At 47.1% G+C, this 20,907-nt stretch overlaps 1 protein-coding gene across 2 annotated transcripts in view; it reads right to left on the bottom strand.

The window, feature by feature from the left end:
- Positions 1-3,973: 3,973 nt before the first annotated feature.
- slc8a3 (solute carrier family 8 member 3) overlaps positions 3,974-20,907 on the bottom strand; it is a gene marked incomplete at both ends in the record, with an annotated part of 56,014 nt that continues 39,080 nt past the window's right edge. The window contains 5 exons of one of the 2 annotated variants that reach the window (XM_084437548.1): positions 3,974-4,350; positions 4,520-4,792; positions 6,405-6,504; positions 6,818-6,942; positions 8,418-8,435. In XM_084437548.1, the coding sequence (XP_084293674.1) occupies positions 3,974-4,350; positions 4,520-4,792; positions 6,405-6,504; positions 6,818-6,942; positions 8,418-8,435 (893 nt within the window). The remainder of the gene's footprint in view (positions 4,351-4,519; positions 4,793-6,404; positions 6,505-6,817; positions 6,943-8,417; positions 8,436-20,907) is intronic. The other variant, XM_084437549.1, reaches the window with a different exon arrangement.

Genomic DNA, 20,907 nt, shown 5'->3' with positions numbered 1-20,907 from the left:
GCAAGGAGTAAAAAACAGTTAACAAAGCAATCAAATGAACAGTCCATCAACTTTCAGTGACATGATGAGAGGATAAGTTCTGTGTTGTGTGCAAATGGTCACATGGAATTCTATAAAACCCCTTTTTCTTGTATTCAAATTAAACTGTGCCATATGGTCAAGTTGGACTTGTGCCATTTCAGCCTAAATTCTCCTGCGTTCAGTGAACAGACGTGTTCTTAGGTTTGATTGAATTCCAGCCTGTTCATTAAAAGCATACAGTAGATATGTGGCAAGACATTACCATATTGATTTAAGGACAGTTTTGATCTGTTCAGGTAGACATAAATGCAATGCAGTGCTTTGCATCGAAATCAAGTTGGCTACTTGTGTGGAATTAAAATGATGAATGAGCAGATACCTCATAAACAGGGTGAACTTTAACCAAGTTCAGTTCACCTGAGCTTTGATAGTAGTACAAGATCTTGATATAGGCTTTGAGGACCTGTGTTTAGACCCTGTTCTGTAATCTCTACCGTGGTAGATATATTGGTTATGATGACATGGGACTGGTGAGCTCCAAATTACAGAGTTAGAGTTTGTTTATACGGTCACCACTCAACAACATGTGGATCTTGGGTAGAAATGTTCAAGGTCACCAGGAGGTTACGTATAGATAATAACGTACATGATACAAAGGCCTTTGCTGAGGGACCCTTGTCTACTTTAGGCACCAACACATTAGGTTTTATTAGTGGATAAAAAAGAGTGGCAGCCCTGAATGGTATAAACATCCTCCTCTTGAACATGTCTGCTATTTGCCAGAATGGTGCATCAATGCTGACTGATTAAAAAAAAAAAAAACATGGATCTTGGGACTTTTAAGGGAAAAACTTGCTGATTTATAAAATGTAAACAAAGCAATCATCTGCACCAACCAGCTGAGTACATACACAGCAATGGTAGCAAACAAAAACCACACACTGTTGGCAAAATGTGGGTCCAAGTTAAATTTCTCTATTTACTGTTCCTGATGTAATCAGGTACAATGTAATGAATACTGTAACATACTTCGGAGCTGCTTAAACATATCAACACTGTATTAGTCATGGCAGCGGCTTCGACAAGGGGTGCGCTACAGTATGTCTCCTTGTGGCCTTGCAAAGAACATGGGGGGGGGGGGTCCTCACGACAAATCCTACACCATCCATCTAAGAAAATAGTTTTTATTTTAAATGAGCCAATTGTTATAATGTGTGTTTTCAAAACCTTGGGGTAAAATGTGTCCTCTTCCTGTTAAATAACATCAGGGAAAATAACGTAATTTTCAGAATGTGGTGTGAATCTCAACGAAACTTTATATTGTGTCTCACAACAACATCAAGAACGAGCCCATTTCTTGTGATCTGAATTTGTTAATACACAACATTTCACATCCATCTCAACATTAATAACTGGCAGAGTGTTGTGTGGTATATATTTTCCTTGTATGAGTTTTAAGACTTGTAGCTTTAAGACAAAGTAAAGGATCAATGCAGAGGCATGCCTTACAGAACAGACAGATGAGTGAAATACAATGTGTACACCGGTATGAAGAGGACACATTCTGACTTGAACACACACACACACACACACACACACACACACACACACACACACACACACACACACAGAAATATACATATTTTCGCAGCCAAACTCAAAACAAGAATGACTGTAGATCATTATACAGTATGTGTCCTCTGACGTTTCACTCCAGCTCTTGATGTTCTTCTCAAAATCATGAATAGATCCAAATAAACAAACTGATGAGTCACCAAAGATTAAACAAGAGTGGCACTTCCTCATAATAAATATAATCTTAGATTGTATAAATTAAGATCAATTGATGATATCCTTCCATCTGAGATCACTTAAAAATACAATAATGATATCTTTTTCAATTTCAAGGGATAGGTAGGTACAGTAAATGAACCTTTCAATGATGAAGCCTCAATGTGAAAGATATCATATTTCAAACCAGTGTTACGTGTTTACCTAAACATTTCTGCTGACATGCCTTTTGCCCAACACACCTTGAACTGTGTTTATGTAAACATACACTAATATTATGTACAGATGAGTGCATGTTGTCTCTGAATGAGCCTATGACCTCCTCCTCCTCCACCTTGTGCATCAATGGAGCCTTGGGGCCTCTTCTCAGAGAAGGGAGAGCAGGTGTCCTCCTGGGCTCCGGGGCAGATATTCAGCTCCTGTCTCTCAGCTTAGCCAGGACATATTTACAACACACTGCTCACCGCAAGAGACAGAAAATACTCTTGAACAAGGAGTCATGAGAAGTGGACCAGGCAAAGGGACAACCACAGGAGCTGGAGCTTGACATCCCCCTAATGGTGTCAGAGTGTCACTGCGGCTTTTAGGTCACACCTTTTGAAAATGTTGTTGCTTCCCTCCTCTTTGGTAAGCTACACTGATTTAAATTTGCCAACGACTGATTATGCACTAACATACAACAGGTAAGTCAATAAAATAATGAATAATTGATTGTTGGGAGCTTTAAATCAGTATACATGTATTTTCTCTCTTCACTTTGTGTATCATCAAAACCAAAGCACCAGTCAAACAGCATTCAATAATACATTATTCTCAATCTCAAGTTCCACCTGCAGTTTTCTAACAGCACACCAGCGCCACTCTACAGTACAGGACATTTATTTCCACCATTTATCTTGCTTGTATCATATCAAATGAACGGAGCGAAAAGCCCGTCAGCAAGACATGGGCTTTAACTAAGCTCGTTCCCAGGCTTCCCCGGCTTTGACACACACCTCTCCCAGACCTTTCCTACTTACAGGTGCAGCAGGTACCGCTGCTCCACAGTCCATAGTCTTATAGTCAATATTGGCCTTTTTGCACATTTGTACAAGTAAAAGTCTCCATAAATAGAACTATACAGCAAAGTGCATGGAGGAAAACAGTATAAAAATACCTCTGAATTTCTCTGCAGCAACACGTTTTTGGATTTCTGATTCAAAATGTGAAAACGTACTGAGACTAAGATATTCATAAATAAAGTACAATGCTGTTCTTTAACTAGCTAAGATATATAACTCTTAAAAATGGGAAGACATCGTTTTTGTATATGACCCCCAAGCCACAGCGATACTCTGTTGTCAGAGCAATGTGAGCACACTGAAACAAATATTCAAAATATACAGAACATATGGAAATATATTATATATAGATACGTATATAGTACGGAACTAATGCTCAAGGCAGTTTGATAATGTTCTTGTTTTCCTGTACTCCTCAGTCTTTCTGATTGGTGATTTTGTCTGCCAGTGCCTAGTCCTTGTTGTTGTTCCTCTTGTCTGTGTGAAATTTGAGAACTCTGCAGTGTCCCTTAAATAAAAAATAAATACTATGAGTCCATTCAACTGTCACTCAACAACATATTTCCTTTATGATATAATTTTTTGTTATTCTTAATGTTGATCAGAAAATAGTTCTTTGATTCCTCTTTTTGTATTTTTTTTTTTGTATTTTAATTTTTATCCCCAAAATACTTCATTTAAAAAAAGTTGTTCTCATCAGGTGTTGAGAAAAATATAAACCTCTGATAGCTCAGCTCTGCCCTCTCCTGCGTGGGACTGCAGTCTCCTCCTGTGGAATGCAGGCCTGACCCCCCGTAGCTTGTGTACTGACGGCCCGACCTGAACTGTAAGAACACCCATGTGAGATTGGCCTGGCTCTACAAGCCCATCCAACTCGCACGCATCAGGGAGCGCACTTCACTCCCCCGGGTGTCCTTAAAGAGGGGGTGGGGCCGGGAGCCGTCGGGAGGGGTGGGTTGGGGGTTCGATGGTTTACCCCCATCTTTTTTAGAGACTAACCAAATTCCACACTGAGAATCCATACTTTTCTATTTCTATTTTCTGTACTTTGAACCTTTTGTTTCCAGGCCGAAGTCCATGGGGGACCACGGCGGGGGGCTCTAAAAGCCCTCTATATGACAGTAGGCCTCCAGGCTGGAGAAGAGGATGTAGAGGAGCCAGAGGCTGAAGAAGAAGGCGGAGGTGGCCAGTCTGTGCTTGCGGGGCCCGCCCAACTCTCCCCCGATGTGGGCGCGGCGCCGGTAGAGCAACACGGACACTGCCAGGAAGGCGAAGATGGTGAAGAGCGTGACGGAGAAGGCGAGGGACCCCGCATCCACTCTGAACACCTTGCCCTGCATGTGCCAGTAGATGGCCGCCACGGACCAGGCCACGCCTATGCCCAGAAAGACGTTGACTGCGTTGCTGCCTGTCACATTCCCGATGGCGGCGTCCGCGTACGAGTCCTGCACCGCTGACACCTTACTGGCCAAAGTATCTGTAGAGAGAGAGAGAGAGAGAGAGAGAGGGAGGGAGGGAGGGAACACAGTTAAACCCGTGTGAGGAGAGGGATGTTAGAAAAATAGTGTGCGTGCAAACACACTCACACACACACACACACACACACAGTTCATATACACAGTATGTTACTGTTCAACAGTGCTCACCAGGGACAGATGTGCCAAGCGCAACAAATACCACAGCGGTGACCGAGTCCTTGAGACCGATGGTGCAGCCAAAGTGGGACGCCAGGTCACCGATGACAGCTGTGAGCAGGCCAATGATGACGATAGAGATGATGAAACAGGCCCAGCCATTCATGTAGTCGGTGGGCGGGACGCACGCGAACAGAACCTTCCAGAAGACCGTGAGGAAGTGCATGACGTAGTCGAAGCAGGAAGGAAGTCTCTCTTCTCCCGTGTCTTCCTCATCCTCATCTCCTGGTGAGAAGTGGGGGAGGAGTGGGGGGTAGACGAGGGGGGTGGAGGAGCACCCAGAGAGGAGGAATCAGGAGAGGAGAGATGCGTTGAGAGAGAGAGGGATAGAGTGAGAGAGAGAGGGATAGAGTGAGAGAGAGAGGGATAGAGTGAGAGAGAGATGGATAGAATGAGAGAGAGGGATAGAGTGAGAGAGAGAGGGATAGAGTGAGAGAGAGAGGGATAGAGTGAGAGAGAGATAGAGTGAGAGAGAGAGGGATAGAGTGAGAGAGAGAGGGATAGAATGAGAGAGAGGAATAGAGTGAGAGAGAGAGGGATAGAGTGAGAGAGAGAGAGAGATAGAGTGAGAGAGAGGGATAGAGTGAGAGAGAGAGGGATATAGTGAGAGAGAGAGGGATAGAGTGAGAGAGAGAGAGAGATAGAGTGAGAGAGAGGGATAGAGTGAGAGAGAGAGGGATAGAGTGAGAGAGAGAGGGATAGAGTGAGAGAGAGAGGGATAGAATGAGAGAGAGAGGGATAGAGTGAGAGAGAGAGGGATAGAGTGAGAGAGAGGGGGGGCGAATGACAGAGACAGAGGAAGGAAAGGTAGATGAGAAAAGACAAAGTGGAAAGGGTAGACAGGAAAGAGGTGGGATAGTGATGAAAAAGGGGAGGGGAACGAGGGATGACATGGGGGGAAGGGAAGAGAGACACATTTTCACTTACTATGACAAATTGACTTACATTTGATATGGAGACATGGCTGTATTTCAAAGTGACACACCAGATGTCACCGTGTATAATCAGGTCTGAGGGGACCAATTACTTACGCAGAACCAGAGCGAAGAGCTGAGAGATGGTGTCATGTCAATACGCTCATTAATATCTTTCTCAGGTCTTGTTGACACATAACAAAACAAACCACGTACACAACTCTGAAATATCTGTTGCGGAATTCTATAACCACATGAACAGTACGTGGAAAACACTTTCGCTCGCTTCTTGACAGAAAAACACCTTTAGTATATGACGCATTTGCTAAGTAAGAGTGACTTGATTTCTCAGTAGTGGACTTCCCCAACCTCCCTGGCCCACCAGTTTGGTCCCTGCAGCCTCGTCTGAGAGGTCTGGACAGCAGCAACAGCAGCACCTGTGCCTCCTGCAGCTACCTGGAGCCCTGGAGGAAACCTCAGTAGACAGGTGATGATCCAAGTGACAGGCCATGTGAGATGATGAATTTTTCAACCGGGGGGGGGTTTCATGAAAAAATAAAGAACGCTATTGGATTAAATATTTCAACACCAAAGTGATGAAGCAAGGTCTTCGGGGACTTCGCTAGACTGCAGGGGCTGGGTGGAGAGAGCGCGCTACAGAGTCAGAAGACTGAAGCACCTTTTTTTTTACCACTTTGTACTACTTGCTGTCAACAGAAGTGGGTATCGTACAGAAATCTAGGAATCCATCTAGGAAACTCTCTGATTGCTTTTTTTACCCAGCAAAGATCATCCTCAAGCCCTGAAGACAAGGTGTTTTTGTTTCTTGCGGCCAACCGCCACCTCAGTATTCGGACCAGCAGAGCTGACGTCTCTAAAAGAGAGCCCCGTAGAGTCTGAGCTGAGAACCTCTTGGTCTTCACCTGCACTGACGGTGATGGCCTCCATGAACTGCTCTCTCCAGGAGTTGGTGCCCACCACCAGGGCCAGGTTGGTCTTCTTGATCAGCTTGTCCACTGTGTTCTACACAACCAAAACAAGAGGACAAAAAGCCAATCACAATCTGAGTTCTCCTACTAAATAAAAAAAAACATGGGTGCTGTAAATGCATAAAAAAAAATCATGTTGAGGAAGTTCACAAGATTCGCCACATGATGGCAGCGACATCCACACTGCAGAAATGCATCTCCTAATGTGATTTGGAGCAGGGGAAACACATTTGAGACATACATGAAAGGAATGTATTTTCACAGTGTGTGTGTGTGTGGTGGGGGGGGGGGTATGGTTACTCATCGATCTGGCCTTGAGGTTGGGCTTTGAGATGACATTTACCCACCTTGAATTCATAGGACTCCTCGATGATGACCTCCAGTTTAGAGTGCTCCCCAAGCACCGGTTTGCCCATCTCTGCAATCCGTCTGGCTTCCTCCTCCTCAGACGACATCTTCCTCTCTGGGACGTCTGGGTGGGAGGAGGAGGAGAAGGGGGGGCAGAGAGGAGGAGGAGCAGGAGGAGAGGGTGCAGGGAGGAGGAGGAGGAGGAGGAGGAGGAGGAGAAGAATGGGGGGCAGAGAGGAGGAGGAGCAGGAGGAGAGGGTGCAGGGAGGAGGAGGAGGAGGAGGAGGGGGGGCAGGGAGGAGGAGGAGGAGGAGGAGGAGGGGGGGCAGGGAGGAGGAGGAGGAGGAGGAGAGGGTGCAGGGAGGAGGAGGAGGAGGAGGAGGAGGAGGGGGGGCAGGGAGGAGGAGATGGAGGGGGGGCAGGGAGGAGGAAGAGGAGGAGGAGGGGGGCAGAGGGGAGGAGATGGAGAGGGAGTAAGGTGGTGATTCCATTAAACTGAACTCGGTTCAATGAGCAGTTTCAATCAATCGCTGTGCACTGTGGAGCTTTGTTCTTTCCAGTATAATGACAAACGGAATGGTCACAACTGAGAAGATTGTTGATTTTCTGTGGGGGAGAACAAGACTGGGGTTTTGAGCTCAAATGAACCTGCATGCTTGTTCAGGCTCTGCACAAAACACAAACGCCTCAAACCTCACCAACAGTGAGGATCTTCACTGAGCATGCTGCTTTGTCATAGCGACAATACTGAAAACAAGCAGTAGGATTTCATTATAGTCTGCCCCATGTGGGGTTTGTATAGATGAGGTGCACAAAACTAACGCATTCTATCACTGAACATAAGTGCTGTGTTAAGTGACCTTTATGTATGTCAGTGTTCTGCCTCCTTTGTCAGAGAGAGCCTCCTCCTCCTGTTCCATGTTGACACACCTGATGCATAGGCCATGTCACCTATTATACCAATCTGCTGCTCTGAGCTGACAACACATTCACCATTAAATATTAATCTTGCAACTACAGATCACAGCAGAGGCAGACACATGGATACACACAAATAGACACACACACACACACACGCACACACACACACACACACACACACACACAGACATAATGCGAACACCACATTTCAAACACGCCAAACCAGGCAATTACACACATCACACAACGTAACACAAAAGTCCTGGTACACTTTTAAAACTTGGTTCGCTGACCTTTCCCTGCACCATGAACAACAGCATGACATTCTGTCCTTGACAAGGAAAAAAACCTAATCACATTGGTAATTAAATTTCTAATTTCTGCCTTCATCTTGACGGTCATCAAGTGTTTGCGCCTTCCTCTTGACAGCAGAACATCATTTATGGGTTTGCGATTAATTCATCCGCAGACAACAGTACAAATCAATCATAAAAGCGTGAGACATGGGGTCGGGGGTGGGAAGGGGGGCTGGAAAACCAAGCTGGACCGCTAGGAACGCCTCTCAGCTCTGATGCTGGCGAGGAGCAGCATGCAACACACCAGGCAACAACCCTCCCTCCCCATCTCTAACCCACAGCAGCAATAGAGGGGAGAGACGCTGAGAGGAGAACAACTTACCGTCTGCTAACAAGAGAGCTGTAGAGGAGGGGGGGGAGGGGGGTGAGATGGAGAGAACAGAAACAGCATGAGCAGAGCAACGGAAGGACATGAGAATGGAAGAAAACAGGTCAGTAGGAACGCAGAGAGAAAGAGGGAGAGGGAGAGAGAGAGAGAGAGAGAGAGAGAGAGAGAATAATGACATTAACGGGCAACATGTTCTGTGTGTGTGTGTGTGTGTGTGTGTGTGTGTGTGTGTGTGTGTGTGTGTGTGTGTGTGTGTGTGTGTGTGGTGTTGAATGGTTGAGCTGAGTGAGATGAGTGTGGAGACTGTGTTTTAATACAGATGTACTCCGAGCGTGAGCAGGAAGAGACCAGTCAAACAAAGGTTTGCAGCACAGTTCTGATGATAGTCTCTCCGGTGTCCATGGCCTTGATACGAGGACACACACCCCTGCACTTCAGCAGCTGCCATCACACCAAAAACTAGACCTCCAACAGGCTCCAAACATACCCCTCAGCATTTCAGGCCTTCTGATTTGATTTCCCCCTGATTGTTTGATAAACCGAATGATTAGATGAGAGGATACAGCATAGTCTACTGTAAGTAGAGGGTAGAAAGAAAGAGAGAGAGAGAGAGAGAGAGAAAGAAAGAGAGAGAGAGAAAGGGTGAAGAAGAGTGAGTGAAATAAAGAGAGAGAGGGTAATGGAGAGACAGATAGGGGGAGAGAGAGAAGAGAGTCATGTGTGATCTCTCTCAGGCCCTAGGGATTCAGCCGCACAACTCACAAACCATCTCCACCCTGCAACTTAGCCCAAAACATCGAAAGGCATCATCGAGCCGCCTTTGTGAGAGAGAACAGTAGGGTACTTAGAAAACACCTTCACTTTACAATATCAATGCCTCACTCGGGCAAAAGTCTAATTAACCTGTTTGTGTTCTGTGGGCAGCTTATCAGCTGCCTGAATCAAATACACGGTCCTGTTCATCATCATCAATAGATGCATTAATTGCTGTGGGTGACTTGCTTCATTATCATTAAAGCCATTGAGGCCGCGCTGCTCGGAAGCCCGTTGCCATCCAGAAACCCCGGCCGCGGGGAGAGTGATGGTCCATAACCCTGACAGGTAATAATGTCACCGCTACACCCCACACAGAGCTCCACACCCGCCCAGATCCACACACCGCCCGAGTGTCTCCGGATCCGGGGGGGGGGGGGTATCATTTTTGAGGGCAATACAATCACCATCGGAAATTAACCAGAGAGATGTAATTGGAGGGGGGGGCAGATGTTTGGCGTTATCATCATCAACGTGTTCTGGTGCACGCCGCGCCCAATCAGGTCTGTCTCGTTACAAAAGAATGAGTCGCCCTCTCAGTCTCTCGCGCGGATGGGGTCTGAGTCACGCCGCGCTCACGTCGTCTCGCCACAGCTCGTTATGACAGAATCATCATTTGACTTTTCATTGTTTTGTTTTTTTATATTATCTGGCGGCTCGGAGGCAGTTATGTTTCAGTGCCATAATGCATGGCTGCCAGGCTGTGTGTAGAGAGAGGGAGGGAGGGATGAGAGGAGGAGAGGAGGAGAGGAGGAAAGGAGGTACCGGGCCCGAGGCTCAGGTGATGGTCCTCTCTCCCTCCAACGATCTCCACCTCATCCAATCAGGTTGCTCACATCACAGAGACATTATCTACATTACTAAGGATGGGTCATCATCTGCCACCAGGCTGCCAGCGCCATGAACACAAACACACACACACACGCACGCACGCATACACACACACACGCATGCAGGCACGCATGCACACACACACAGACACACACTCCACACTGTTGAGTCAGGACACTCACACACAGGCCCCACTGCATAGAGTATTCTGGAAACAATAGTGGCAGGGTGAGACAACCACAAGACAGGACTGAGACTTTAGTGATATACTGTGTACAAACACAATCCTAATGTTAAAAACATGCTCTCTCTGCCTGGATATATATTTCAATCAATGTATTTAAAGTGCATTTTAACAGTGCCTCAATATACTTTACAAGGTGAAAAGCTCAAGTCATCTTTTACATGATAAACAACATCTGGGTCTGATTCTGTATGGATCATATTTAGGTCAATCCTCAGTCTCTACGATCTCCAGTGTCTCCCTTCACGTCTATGTGATGTGTCACATGTCCAGCGGGTTCCAGTCCGCTGGTGCAGCTGAGGAACCTGGAACACCCGTGATGACCCATTAACTAACCCTTCCTTCAAGACACCACAGCGGCCAAAGTGCTAATCGGCCCATATGCCGCCTTTTCGGCAGTCCAATTTCACACATTTTACAGAGTCTCTCTCTTTCACTCTCTCTCTCTCTCTCTCCACCTCCGCAGTCCGATCTCCAGATGTCACGGCGTCATGCCGGATGGACTGGAGGCCTCGTCGATGGCCAGCTTTATTCCAACCAACGTCCCCGCCACCTCAGGCCACCTGCAGTCAGCTGTGCCGAATTAAAGAGCAGATTACCAACCTAATAATGTCATCAGACTAACCCCTACATGCCAGCAAACACACACACGCTGTGAACACATACACACGTTCAAAAACACACACACACACACGCATGTATGCACACGCACAGACAGAGAGAGAGAGAGAGGGAGAAAGAGAGAGAGGAGGGTGTTCTCTATAGACAACAGTGCTGAGCTCACCAGCGCGGGGAGCGGCCCTCAGCTGTGTGATGTATTGTAGGTCCGGTGCTTACATCATTGAAGTAACCCCGAGCGATGATTAACGACCCCGGCTCGGCACAGACACGCAGTCCAGCAACGGACGGGGTCCGGACCGTCCAGCTGACGCACGACGGAAAGTGGGGCACCTGGGGGGGCTCGTATTGGAGCCCCTCATTACCTCGCAGCACCCACATCTGCGACGCCGAGAGCCAGTCCAGTGATAAGACGGCAGGTTCGGGGGGGTTGTTTGCCATTGTACACGAGATCCAGGTACAGCAGCGCCATGTACGATGAAATGCTCGGAAGAGTCTGGAGAGGCGCGGAGTGCCGCGGAGGAATATTCATTAGTCAGTCTCTGTGGCGTGTGGGCGGGCTCGGGGGTGGGGGGTGTGGGAGCAGGGGCGCTGGGATCATCAATGACAATGAGGGAGGCAGAGAAGCACACACAGAGGGTTGCCCCCCCCCCCCCCTGTCTGGTTACCAGAGAGGGCTGACAGTGATGGGTACCACCGCCATGGCAGGAGCCAGAGCTGCTCCCTTCCAGAACATTGAGAGGACCTGCACGGTAGAGAACAGCCCCCCCCCCCCCTCCCCCCCCCACACCACAGCACACCCCACACCTCTCAGGAGCAATTACTGACTCTCTACCAGCTCCTCGACACACACACACACACACACGGAAAGACAGACACACACCGAGGGCTTTCACAGCGTAGTCGCTCTCTCTCCTTCTCCTCTGTCTGTTTCATTGTCTCTGTGCTTGACTGTGTGCGTCTCTCTCCTCCCCTACCTCCCTTGTTGTACACAGACTATTTCTGTCTCCCCCTCCTCTGCTGTCTCTAGCCCACCCCCACTCCTGCCTGTTTCTCTCTCTCTGTCTGTCCCTCTTCTCTTCTTCTGACTCTATTCCCCCACTCCTGCCTCTCTCTCTCTCTCTTTCTTTCTCTCTCTCTCTCTCTCTCTCTCTCTCTCTCTCTCTCTCTCTCTCTCTCTGCTCCTCCTAGCTCAAAAAAACAACAGTTCATCTTAAATCCTTTACACCTGAGCATTGTCAGAATATGGCTTCCATGGAAACTGTTACTAGACAACAATCTCCATGTGACAGTCTTCACGTTGCCTGCTGGGAGATGCCTGGTCGGAACGCGGCTCGTCAGGGTTCATGTCATCTGCTAAGTGACACTGCCTATCCTTCAACTATGACCCTCATCTCCGGGAGTAGAGATCACAACATAAATCACATCTGACAGATGGGGATAAAATGCATTTGTTTAAGCGTTGCGCCGCATTTGGAAGCAGGGAGGTTCACGTTCCCATTCTCCGTTTAATTCGATTACAAGGTAATTTCCTCTGGTTCTCCTCCTGCCGGCTGTAAGCCCTCGCTGCTAACAGGTTTGTGATTCTGTCTCGGGAGGAGAGTCCTGCATTCAGGTCCAGCAGTGCCGCTTGAAGTAGCCTCTGTTCATGACTTTGTCCTTGAGGAGGCACAGCAGTGCCACACTAAATCATCAGCTCATCCTCCCCTCTGCTCACCTCTCCCCTCTGCCTCCCCAGTCTGCACTAGCTGTCCCAGCCGTCACCAGCGACAGGAAGGACACTTCTGACCTCCACACTCTTGAGGGGAATATTTCTACAAGATAAGTATCAACTAGTTTCGCTGTTACCTTTATTTATTGGGAGTCGGGGTTGGGGGGGGGGGTCAGACAAATATATGAGTATCTGTATGAGATAGGCAAACAGGAACTGTGCTCTGATGGATTTGGGCACATCACCAGAGCCCATTCACAGCTGTCTGTTAAACTACTGATGTGTTCTTGGGAGAGCCTACAGAGAGATTGTGGCTAACCTGTGCTCATGATCAAAATATTAATTTGACCAGAGTGAAAATGTACTTAGTGATCCAGATAGATAGATAAATAGACAGATAAATAAATTTGGTCTGGAGATCGCACAGAGACTGAGGATTGACCTTAATATGGTCCATACATGCATTAAAATGCATATCAAGTTTAGTATCTCATTAAGCATACACAATAATCTGAGTGAAAATAACTATTCACAACTATTAGAAAACCTACTCAAAAACAGCTCATTTTGCTGTTTAGAACATTTCTCAAGACTATCCAAATGGAGTTTCAACGTATGTATCACAGTGCGTGCTCACCATGATAAATAAGGCCTCATGATATCAACATGCCCTGTTATAAAAATGAGGAAAATAAAAATGTTGAAAAACAGTTTACCGGTCTAACTCCACAATTCAGTACTATACTGTAGTTCACAGACTTTCCACATATTTTCAGCAATTACTTTTTTTCCCTGACCTTTTTATTGGGATAATAGTGGTGGAAGGAGGAAGGAATGGAGGAAGTTATGGAACAAGGACATGTATAACAGAGCAAGATATTTTCATTTTCCCAAATAAACAACAACCCTACCCACCTTCCCTCAAACTAGTCCCATCCCTTCGCAGCCCAACTCGCAGATCCCTTACAGGAGGGATAGTACGAGTAGCTAAACGGATAATGGAGAATACAAGAATGTACAGTAAAGATTGGTAAATGACTTTAAATTAAATTAAACTACTGTAGAAAGGGTGCTCAGAGAGCACAGGCCTCCGCACGTACATGCATTTTGTTGGTGTAACTCAGTTGAAATGGTTAAAATCACACCTCAGCTTATATTTACCACAGGATCCAGGCTAAGATAATGTAATTTGTCCTATTAATGAATGAGAATCAGATATTATTTTGTTTGACATGCATAGAAAGATGTTTGCTTAAACAGCAAATAAAGTTAATATCTATCTAAAGCTCATCTGACCCCTCATTGTAATGAAGAGGGAAACAAATCTTAGTTTAGATTTGAATCCAGGTCTACAGATCACTACTGCAACAGCTTAACCACTCAGCCACTGTGCCACAGCAGGGAACAATGGTAGGGAAGAGAAGAAAAGAAGGTGGAAGAAGGAGGGAGAAGAAAAGAGGGAAAAATAGAGAAAAAAGGTAAAAGGGTTTTTAAATGTTGTATATCGTTAATTCTTTTTAAAACCGTATACTTTTATGTATACAGTATTTATGTCAATGTCAAAGTCATTTTATTTATATAGCACCATTCATACAATTTAATGTAGCACATATAATTGTGCTTTTCATAAAAAGAGATGGATATTTAAGTGACAGGTAGGGCACTAGGACCCAGTAGGGAGTGCTGGTTAGGAGAGGCTAGTGTCCTACCTGTCACATGAGAGTAAAGTTGAATCCAAGGTTCTCGGTTCGGGTCCCATCGTTGCCAGAAATGTGTTTACACGTGACTGATTATTGAACATTATATTAGTGATTAGTATTGTACTAAAACACAAAGGATAATACTGTTTTGCTTTTGCTTCAACACCAAAATGAAAAAGAATACAAAGCTAGTGAAACCTGACACTCAAGGAGCAGAACCTCAGCCCAGATGTGCAGGTAGCATATGATTCATATGTACAAATAATGGATAAACAAAATGAGTTAGTAGCTGACATCTACAGTCTACAAGTCTTCACGCTGGGTTGACCCCAGACCCCAGGGACAAAACAAACCTCAGAATTCACTTTACAGTTACTTTAAAGTTTTCTTTCCTCATTGAAACATTTGTGACAGAGGTTCTCTGACTTGGCTATCTAAGGCTTATAGAGGAGGCTTTGTTCAAAACCAATTAACATCTCTGGGAGAAGACAGTGCCTTCTCACTGTGACCCTGGAAAGTGTCGAGCCTTAAACAAAGTCAGAATCCTATGAATGCAGGAATAGTGCTGAGGTCTCCCGTCTGAATTAGGGGTAGTCATCCGTGCCTGTGTTTGAAAGAGGGCAGCGGGGAGCCTGCGAGTCGTGACACTCGGCCCCGGCTGGCGGAGCAGGGACAGAGGTGAGCATTGGACCCATCTGTCCCCACCGTGCATAGCATGACCAACCACCACAGGAAGAACATGCGCATTTACAGTACAGCACTGTTTATACGTGGGCCTTACTTTTGAAATATGGACAGAGAAAGGTCCTGCGTCGTCGTCAACAATATTGGAAATCCTCTCATTGTATTTTTTTTCATTTGACCTTTATCTATGCAGATATTTAATCCAGCATCCCGTAAGGGAATGAGGGAGAATAACCAAGTGCTTTATATCCAGAGCACATACTGAGTGATCAATATGCAGTTCCAGGACTCACTCATACACACACACACACACACACACACACACACCGGCCACTTTATTAGGTACACCACCTTGCTAGTACCGGTTTGGACCCCTTTTACCTTCAGAACTGCCTTAATTCTTCGTGGCATAGATTCAACAAGGTGTTGGAAACATTCCTCTGAGATTTTGGTCCATATTGACATGATAGCATCACGCAGTTGCTGCAGATTTGTCGGCTGCACATCCATGATACGAATCTCCCGTTCCACCACATCCCAAAGGTGCTCTTTTGGATAGAGATCTGGTGACTGTGGAGGCCATTGGAGTACAGTGAACTCACTGTCATCTTCAAGAAACCAGCTTGAGATGATTTGAGCTTTGTGACATGGTGTATTATCCTGCTAGAAGTAGCCATCAGAGGATGGCTACATTGTGGTCATGAAGGGATGGACATGGTCAGCAACAATACTCAGGTAGGCTATGGTGCTTAAACGATGCTCAATTGCTACTAAGGGGCCCAAAGTGTGCGAAGAAAATAGGCAGGATGGATCCATGCTTTCATGTTGTTTACGCCAAATTTTGACCCTACCATCTGAATGTCGTAGCTGAAATCAAGCCTCATCAGACCAGGTAACATTTTTCCAATCTTCTATTGTCCAATTTTGGTGAGCCTGTGCGAATTGTAGCCTCAGTTTCCTGTTCTTAGCTGACAGGAGTGGCACCTGGTGTGGTCTTCTGCTGCTGTAGCCCATCTGCTTCAAGGGTCGACGTGTTGTGCGTTCAGAGATGGTATTCTGCATACCGGTTGTAACGAGTGGTTATTTGAGTTACTGTTGTCTTTCTATCGTCTCGAACCAGTCTGCCCATTCTCCTCTGACCTCTGACATCAACAAGGCATTTTCGTCCACACAACTGCCGCTCACTAGATATTTTCTCTTTTAAGGACCCTTCTCTGTAAACCCTAGAGATGGTTGTGCGTGAAAATCTCAGTAGGTCAGCAGTTTCTGAAACACTCAGACCAGCCCATTTGGCACCAACAACCATGCCACGTTCAAAGTCCCTTAAATCCCCTTTCTTCCCCATTGTGATGCTCGGTTTGAACTTCAGCAAACCATCATCACCATATCTACATGCCTAAATACAATAAGTTGCTGCCATGTGATTGGTTGATTAGCTATTTGTTTTAGCAAGCAATTGAAAATATATACCTAATAATGTGGCCAGTGAGCATATACAGTATACATCCCCAGCTGATCTAAGAGCCCTATTACTATAGGTCACCTCACCTGTGACATAGCCCTAGGATCATCATTTATGTTTACGTGATAGTCTTTGTTAAGCCAATCCCACGTCTGGAGAAAGGTATCAGAGGCGTGACAGTCTCGTTTGGGAAGACTCCCGGCATATAAAAGTAATCCAGGAGGGATTTCAATATTTAATTCTGTCATTTGTATTCAGAGGAGCCAGTGCACTTTGAAAATAAGCCGAGTGTCAACCCTGAGAGCAGGCAGACAACAGGAGGGATTTAGTCGATTTTTAGACTATTTGAGAATAAGGACAGGAAGTTGTGCTCCCTGCAGGTACTGATGCAGGTTCCTGAGGCAGGTCCATTCACGCCACACACCATGCCAGTTAACAGAAAACAAAATGGGGGCATCTGTGTCTTTCATCACCTTTCAAATATCATAACACCTGTCACAGTGATATGAAAATACACCAAACTATTTTCAAGACTGCATTTACGAGGGAGCCCTGCGTGTGTTTGAATGGTCTGAGCTATGTGCTGTGCGGTTAAAAACAGAGCAGATCTCTGCCTGCTGCGGTCATCAAAGTCAACCCATTATCGTCCTCTGTCCTTGTGGGGTCCTGAGGCAGGCTGTCGGTCCTGGGCGCAGCGAAGGTCTTCAGCTGCCATCCCAGAGTCCTCTGCCAACAGGTGAGGCTGGCAGTTCCTGCAGGGAGGGACAGCTGTTCCTCATCGTTCACACACACACACACACACACACACACACACACACACACACACACACACACACACACACACACACACACACACACACACACACACACACACACACACACACACCAAGGTCTCCCCACTCGCTCCCAGCTCCAGTCTGGCTGTGGGGGAAGGGGCATATCTCCGCTGCGGCGCGAACCCTCTGAAAAATGAATGGCCGCGGAGCACAAGGAGAGGGCTAATACGGTAGCTATTAGTAACTAAGCAGCTAATGTGTCTCCTGCCATGGAAACGAATAGCTAACCCTCCCCTCTCAGGTACAGCCTGAGAACATGTCCGTCCCACTGGACGGGGTGTGAGGCAGTGACTCCCCCCCCCCCCCCCCCTTCCTCCTGTGGTACAACCCAGCCTCCAGTCATTACTGGCTGCCTGACAGAACCAGCACCAGCTTCCCTCTGACCCACAGGCACGTCCAGGGGGAGACCCCCAGTGCCATCCTTAATGGCTGGTGATAAGGAAATGGTGTCTTTATCTCAGCCCAATTAGGCAGCTAATTGATTCAATACCAGTCATTTAGAGTTCCTCCAGGCCCGAGATTGAGTACCGGAGGCCTTGGAGAAGACAGGAGAGGCAAGGAGGCTGGTCGAGGCCTGCGTCAAACATTCACATGGACGCCGATGGTCATCTCTGCATATCCAAATGGGTTTTAAGCATGTAGCTAGTATAGCACGTACAGTGATATTGATACAACCACAAACAAACAAATCGCACAAACAAATGTGTGTTGTCTTTCCAAGGCATAGCTTTAAACTCACCATGTTTCACTATTCCAGTGGCTAATTTGACTTTCCCTTGACAAGGGGGGCGGCAGGCGGAGAGAAAGAGATTCATTTGAGGTCGGCTCCAGGTTGGCTGGTATCAAAGGGACGATGAGCTTGGCTTTTAGAAGGAACATAAAGGGCAGGATGGTGATTGTTCATAAGTCATAGAGCTTCCCGTAGCCCCGTGACCCGTGGAGAGGGGCTCTGATGAGCTCCCGAGTTCAGCACTGGTACAATACGCTCCTCTGGCTTGACCTCAGGTATTATTCATAAGAGGACATGGAGGAGTAGGAGGGGGGTGTACTGTACATGTAGCCACTGTAGTGGGCCCCGGTGGTGGAGTCACACAGAAACACAGCTCATCGGGGACAGACTGTGCTTGTGCGGTGCACCTAATTGTTGAGCGCTTTACAGAGTTTTAGTAAAGTAAGGGGATTTAATCAGATCTGTATGTTAGGCATGTCTTCATCTACAGCATGCTTTAGGAGCGGATTACTATGAAACATCTGCGACTGGCGATGATCTGAAAACTGCTGACCTAATGAATCATCCATCATCAATACATTAATACATTCCAGAGCACACACACACGCACACGCACACACATGTCCAGTACACACGCACACACACACACACACACACACACACAAACATGCCCCGGGGCTTTTCAGCAGGCTTCAGAGATAATTTCACATCAGCAGCTGCAGCACCACCTCAGAGCTTGTGAGGGGAGAACCTTCTGGAATGATCAGCCGGGGCCCTTTTCCTCTCTGGTGCCTCAGCCCTGCCCCGCCCAACAAACACCACCCACCGCCCTCCAGCGCACCCACTCCTCCTCAGTCGGGCACAATCTAATAAATGCATTTGGAAATGTTCTGTCCTTACCCCCCCCCCCTCCATATGATGTGACTCACGGTTCACTTGGAGGTGGACTACTAGAGAGTGTGCAAGGGAATGAGACGGGAGAGGGAGACCTGGCGCTCCGGCACACAATAGCATGCGGAGCGCCCTTGGATGGCCTGAGAGCTCCCTGACAGCCAGTGGGCTGACAGGGGCCACATCTCCCCGAGCCAGGACAGGGGCCACATCTCCCCGAGCCAGGGCCCAGGCATGATCCGAATGGAAAGTTGTAGGGTGGAGATGGATTACTGCAGGGGAGGGGAAGTGGGCATTAATCCTGCATGCACACACGCACAAAAGTGGGTGCGTGCGCGCATGCTGTCACGTTGACTGTCTTTCTCACGTGCACACATCCATTATGCTATCAATCATAATATTATTCACTCACACACACACACACACACACACACGCACGCGCACGAAGGCACTATCACATTAACTCTCTTTCTACCATGCACACATCAACATGCTATCAATCAAATGTTTCAACCACAATATAGTCACACACACACACAATCACACACAAACACACACACACACACACACACACACACAATCACACACACATGCACACACACACACACACACACAAAACCACCACAATACATGAATATCAATAAAATAATTGGCCCTGTTCTGCAGTGTCACTTCAAACCCTTCAACACCAAACCCCACCACCTCTCCTCCCCCTGTTCTCCATAGTCAGTCCCTCCATCCCTCCATCCCTCCATCCCTCTCCCCCTGTGGTACAGTGGTGCGGCGGAGGCGGGCTGCCTGGCCACCTCTACAGAGGTGCTGACGGTATTGACCACATCAGTGTAATTTAGAGAGGGGCGCTGCCGGAGCAGGCAGTAAACAACTCCAGACTGAGGGGGAGACTGTCGGCTTTACAGTCCCCGCATTACTCACACTGCTGGGCCGCCGCTACCGCGCCACTGCTGCATGTGGCTTCCTATAGAGAACCACTACAGTCAGTGGTTTTGTTGTGGGATATCTGGTAGGTAGGTAGGTAGGTAGATAGGTAGTAGTACAGTAGGTAAGTACAGTAGGTACTGTAGATAGGTAGGTAGGTAGATAGAAAGACAGACAGACAGATAAATATAGATAAATCGATAGATAGATCAATAGATAGATCAATAGATAGATTGTTGAGCATTGTTCTACGCACATCAAAGGACCTAAGACTAGGAAGTAGAGTCGACCCAGTCCCTTCTTGTAGATGGCCTCTGTGTTTCCTGTCCATTCCAGCCTGTTGTCCAGGTGCACACTTACAGTATGTACTTGTATGATTGGACAACCTTAACATCAATCCCCTGGATGGAAACTGGAGTCAGCGCAGCATGGTTCTGCACACACCACCCAACGTATTTCTCCACTAGGCCTCTGTATTCCTCCTCTTGTCCTCTTACACATCTGAGAAAAACAGAGTCATCCGAGTACTTCTGCAAGTGGCACGTCTCTGAGTTGTAACTGAAGTCCAAAGTGTAGAGTGTGAACAGGAAAGGCGACACGACAGTCCCTTGAGGGGCTCCAGTGTTGCTGACCACTCTCTCTCTCTGATACAAAGGCCTGAAGCCTCACATGCTGCATCCAGATCACAAGGAGGGCATCCATCTGCATTGTCCGTATCTTGTCTTCCAAGAGTGGGGGCGTTGAAAGCACTTGAAAAATCAAGAACATGACCTTCACAGAGCTGCCAGCCATGTCCAGATGGAAGTGGGCCCTGTGTGGCAGGTGATGGCATTGTCTACTCCCTGCCTACCAGGCCGTCTGCTAAGTCAGCCTGGTAGGAAAACTGGTGGGGGTCCAGGTCTTTCTCCACTAGGAATCTTAGGTGAGCAAGGACAAGCCTCTCCAGGGTCTTCATGACATGAGATGTTAATGCCACTGGTCTGTAGTCATTTACTGTAAGTCACTGGGGTGTCTCTTCTTCAGTACTG

The sequence above is a fragment of the Borostomias antarcticus genome (genome assembly GCF_949987555.1).
Source record: "Borostomias antarcticus genome assembly, chromosome: 5".
Classification (NCBI taxonomy): domain Eukaryota; kingdom Metazoa; phylum Chordata; class Actinopteri; order Stomiiformes; family Stomiidae; genus Borostomias; species Borostomias antarcticus.
The sequence above is the reverse complement of the archived record's forward strand: the minus strand, read 5'-3'. Positions and strand labels throughout refer to the sequence as shown.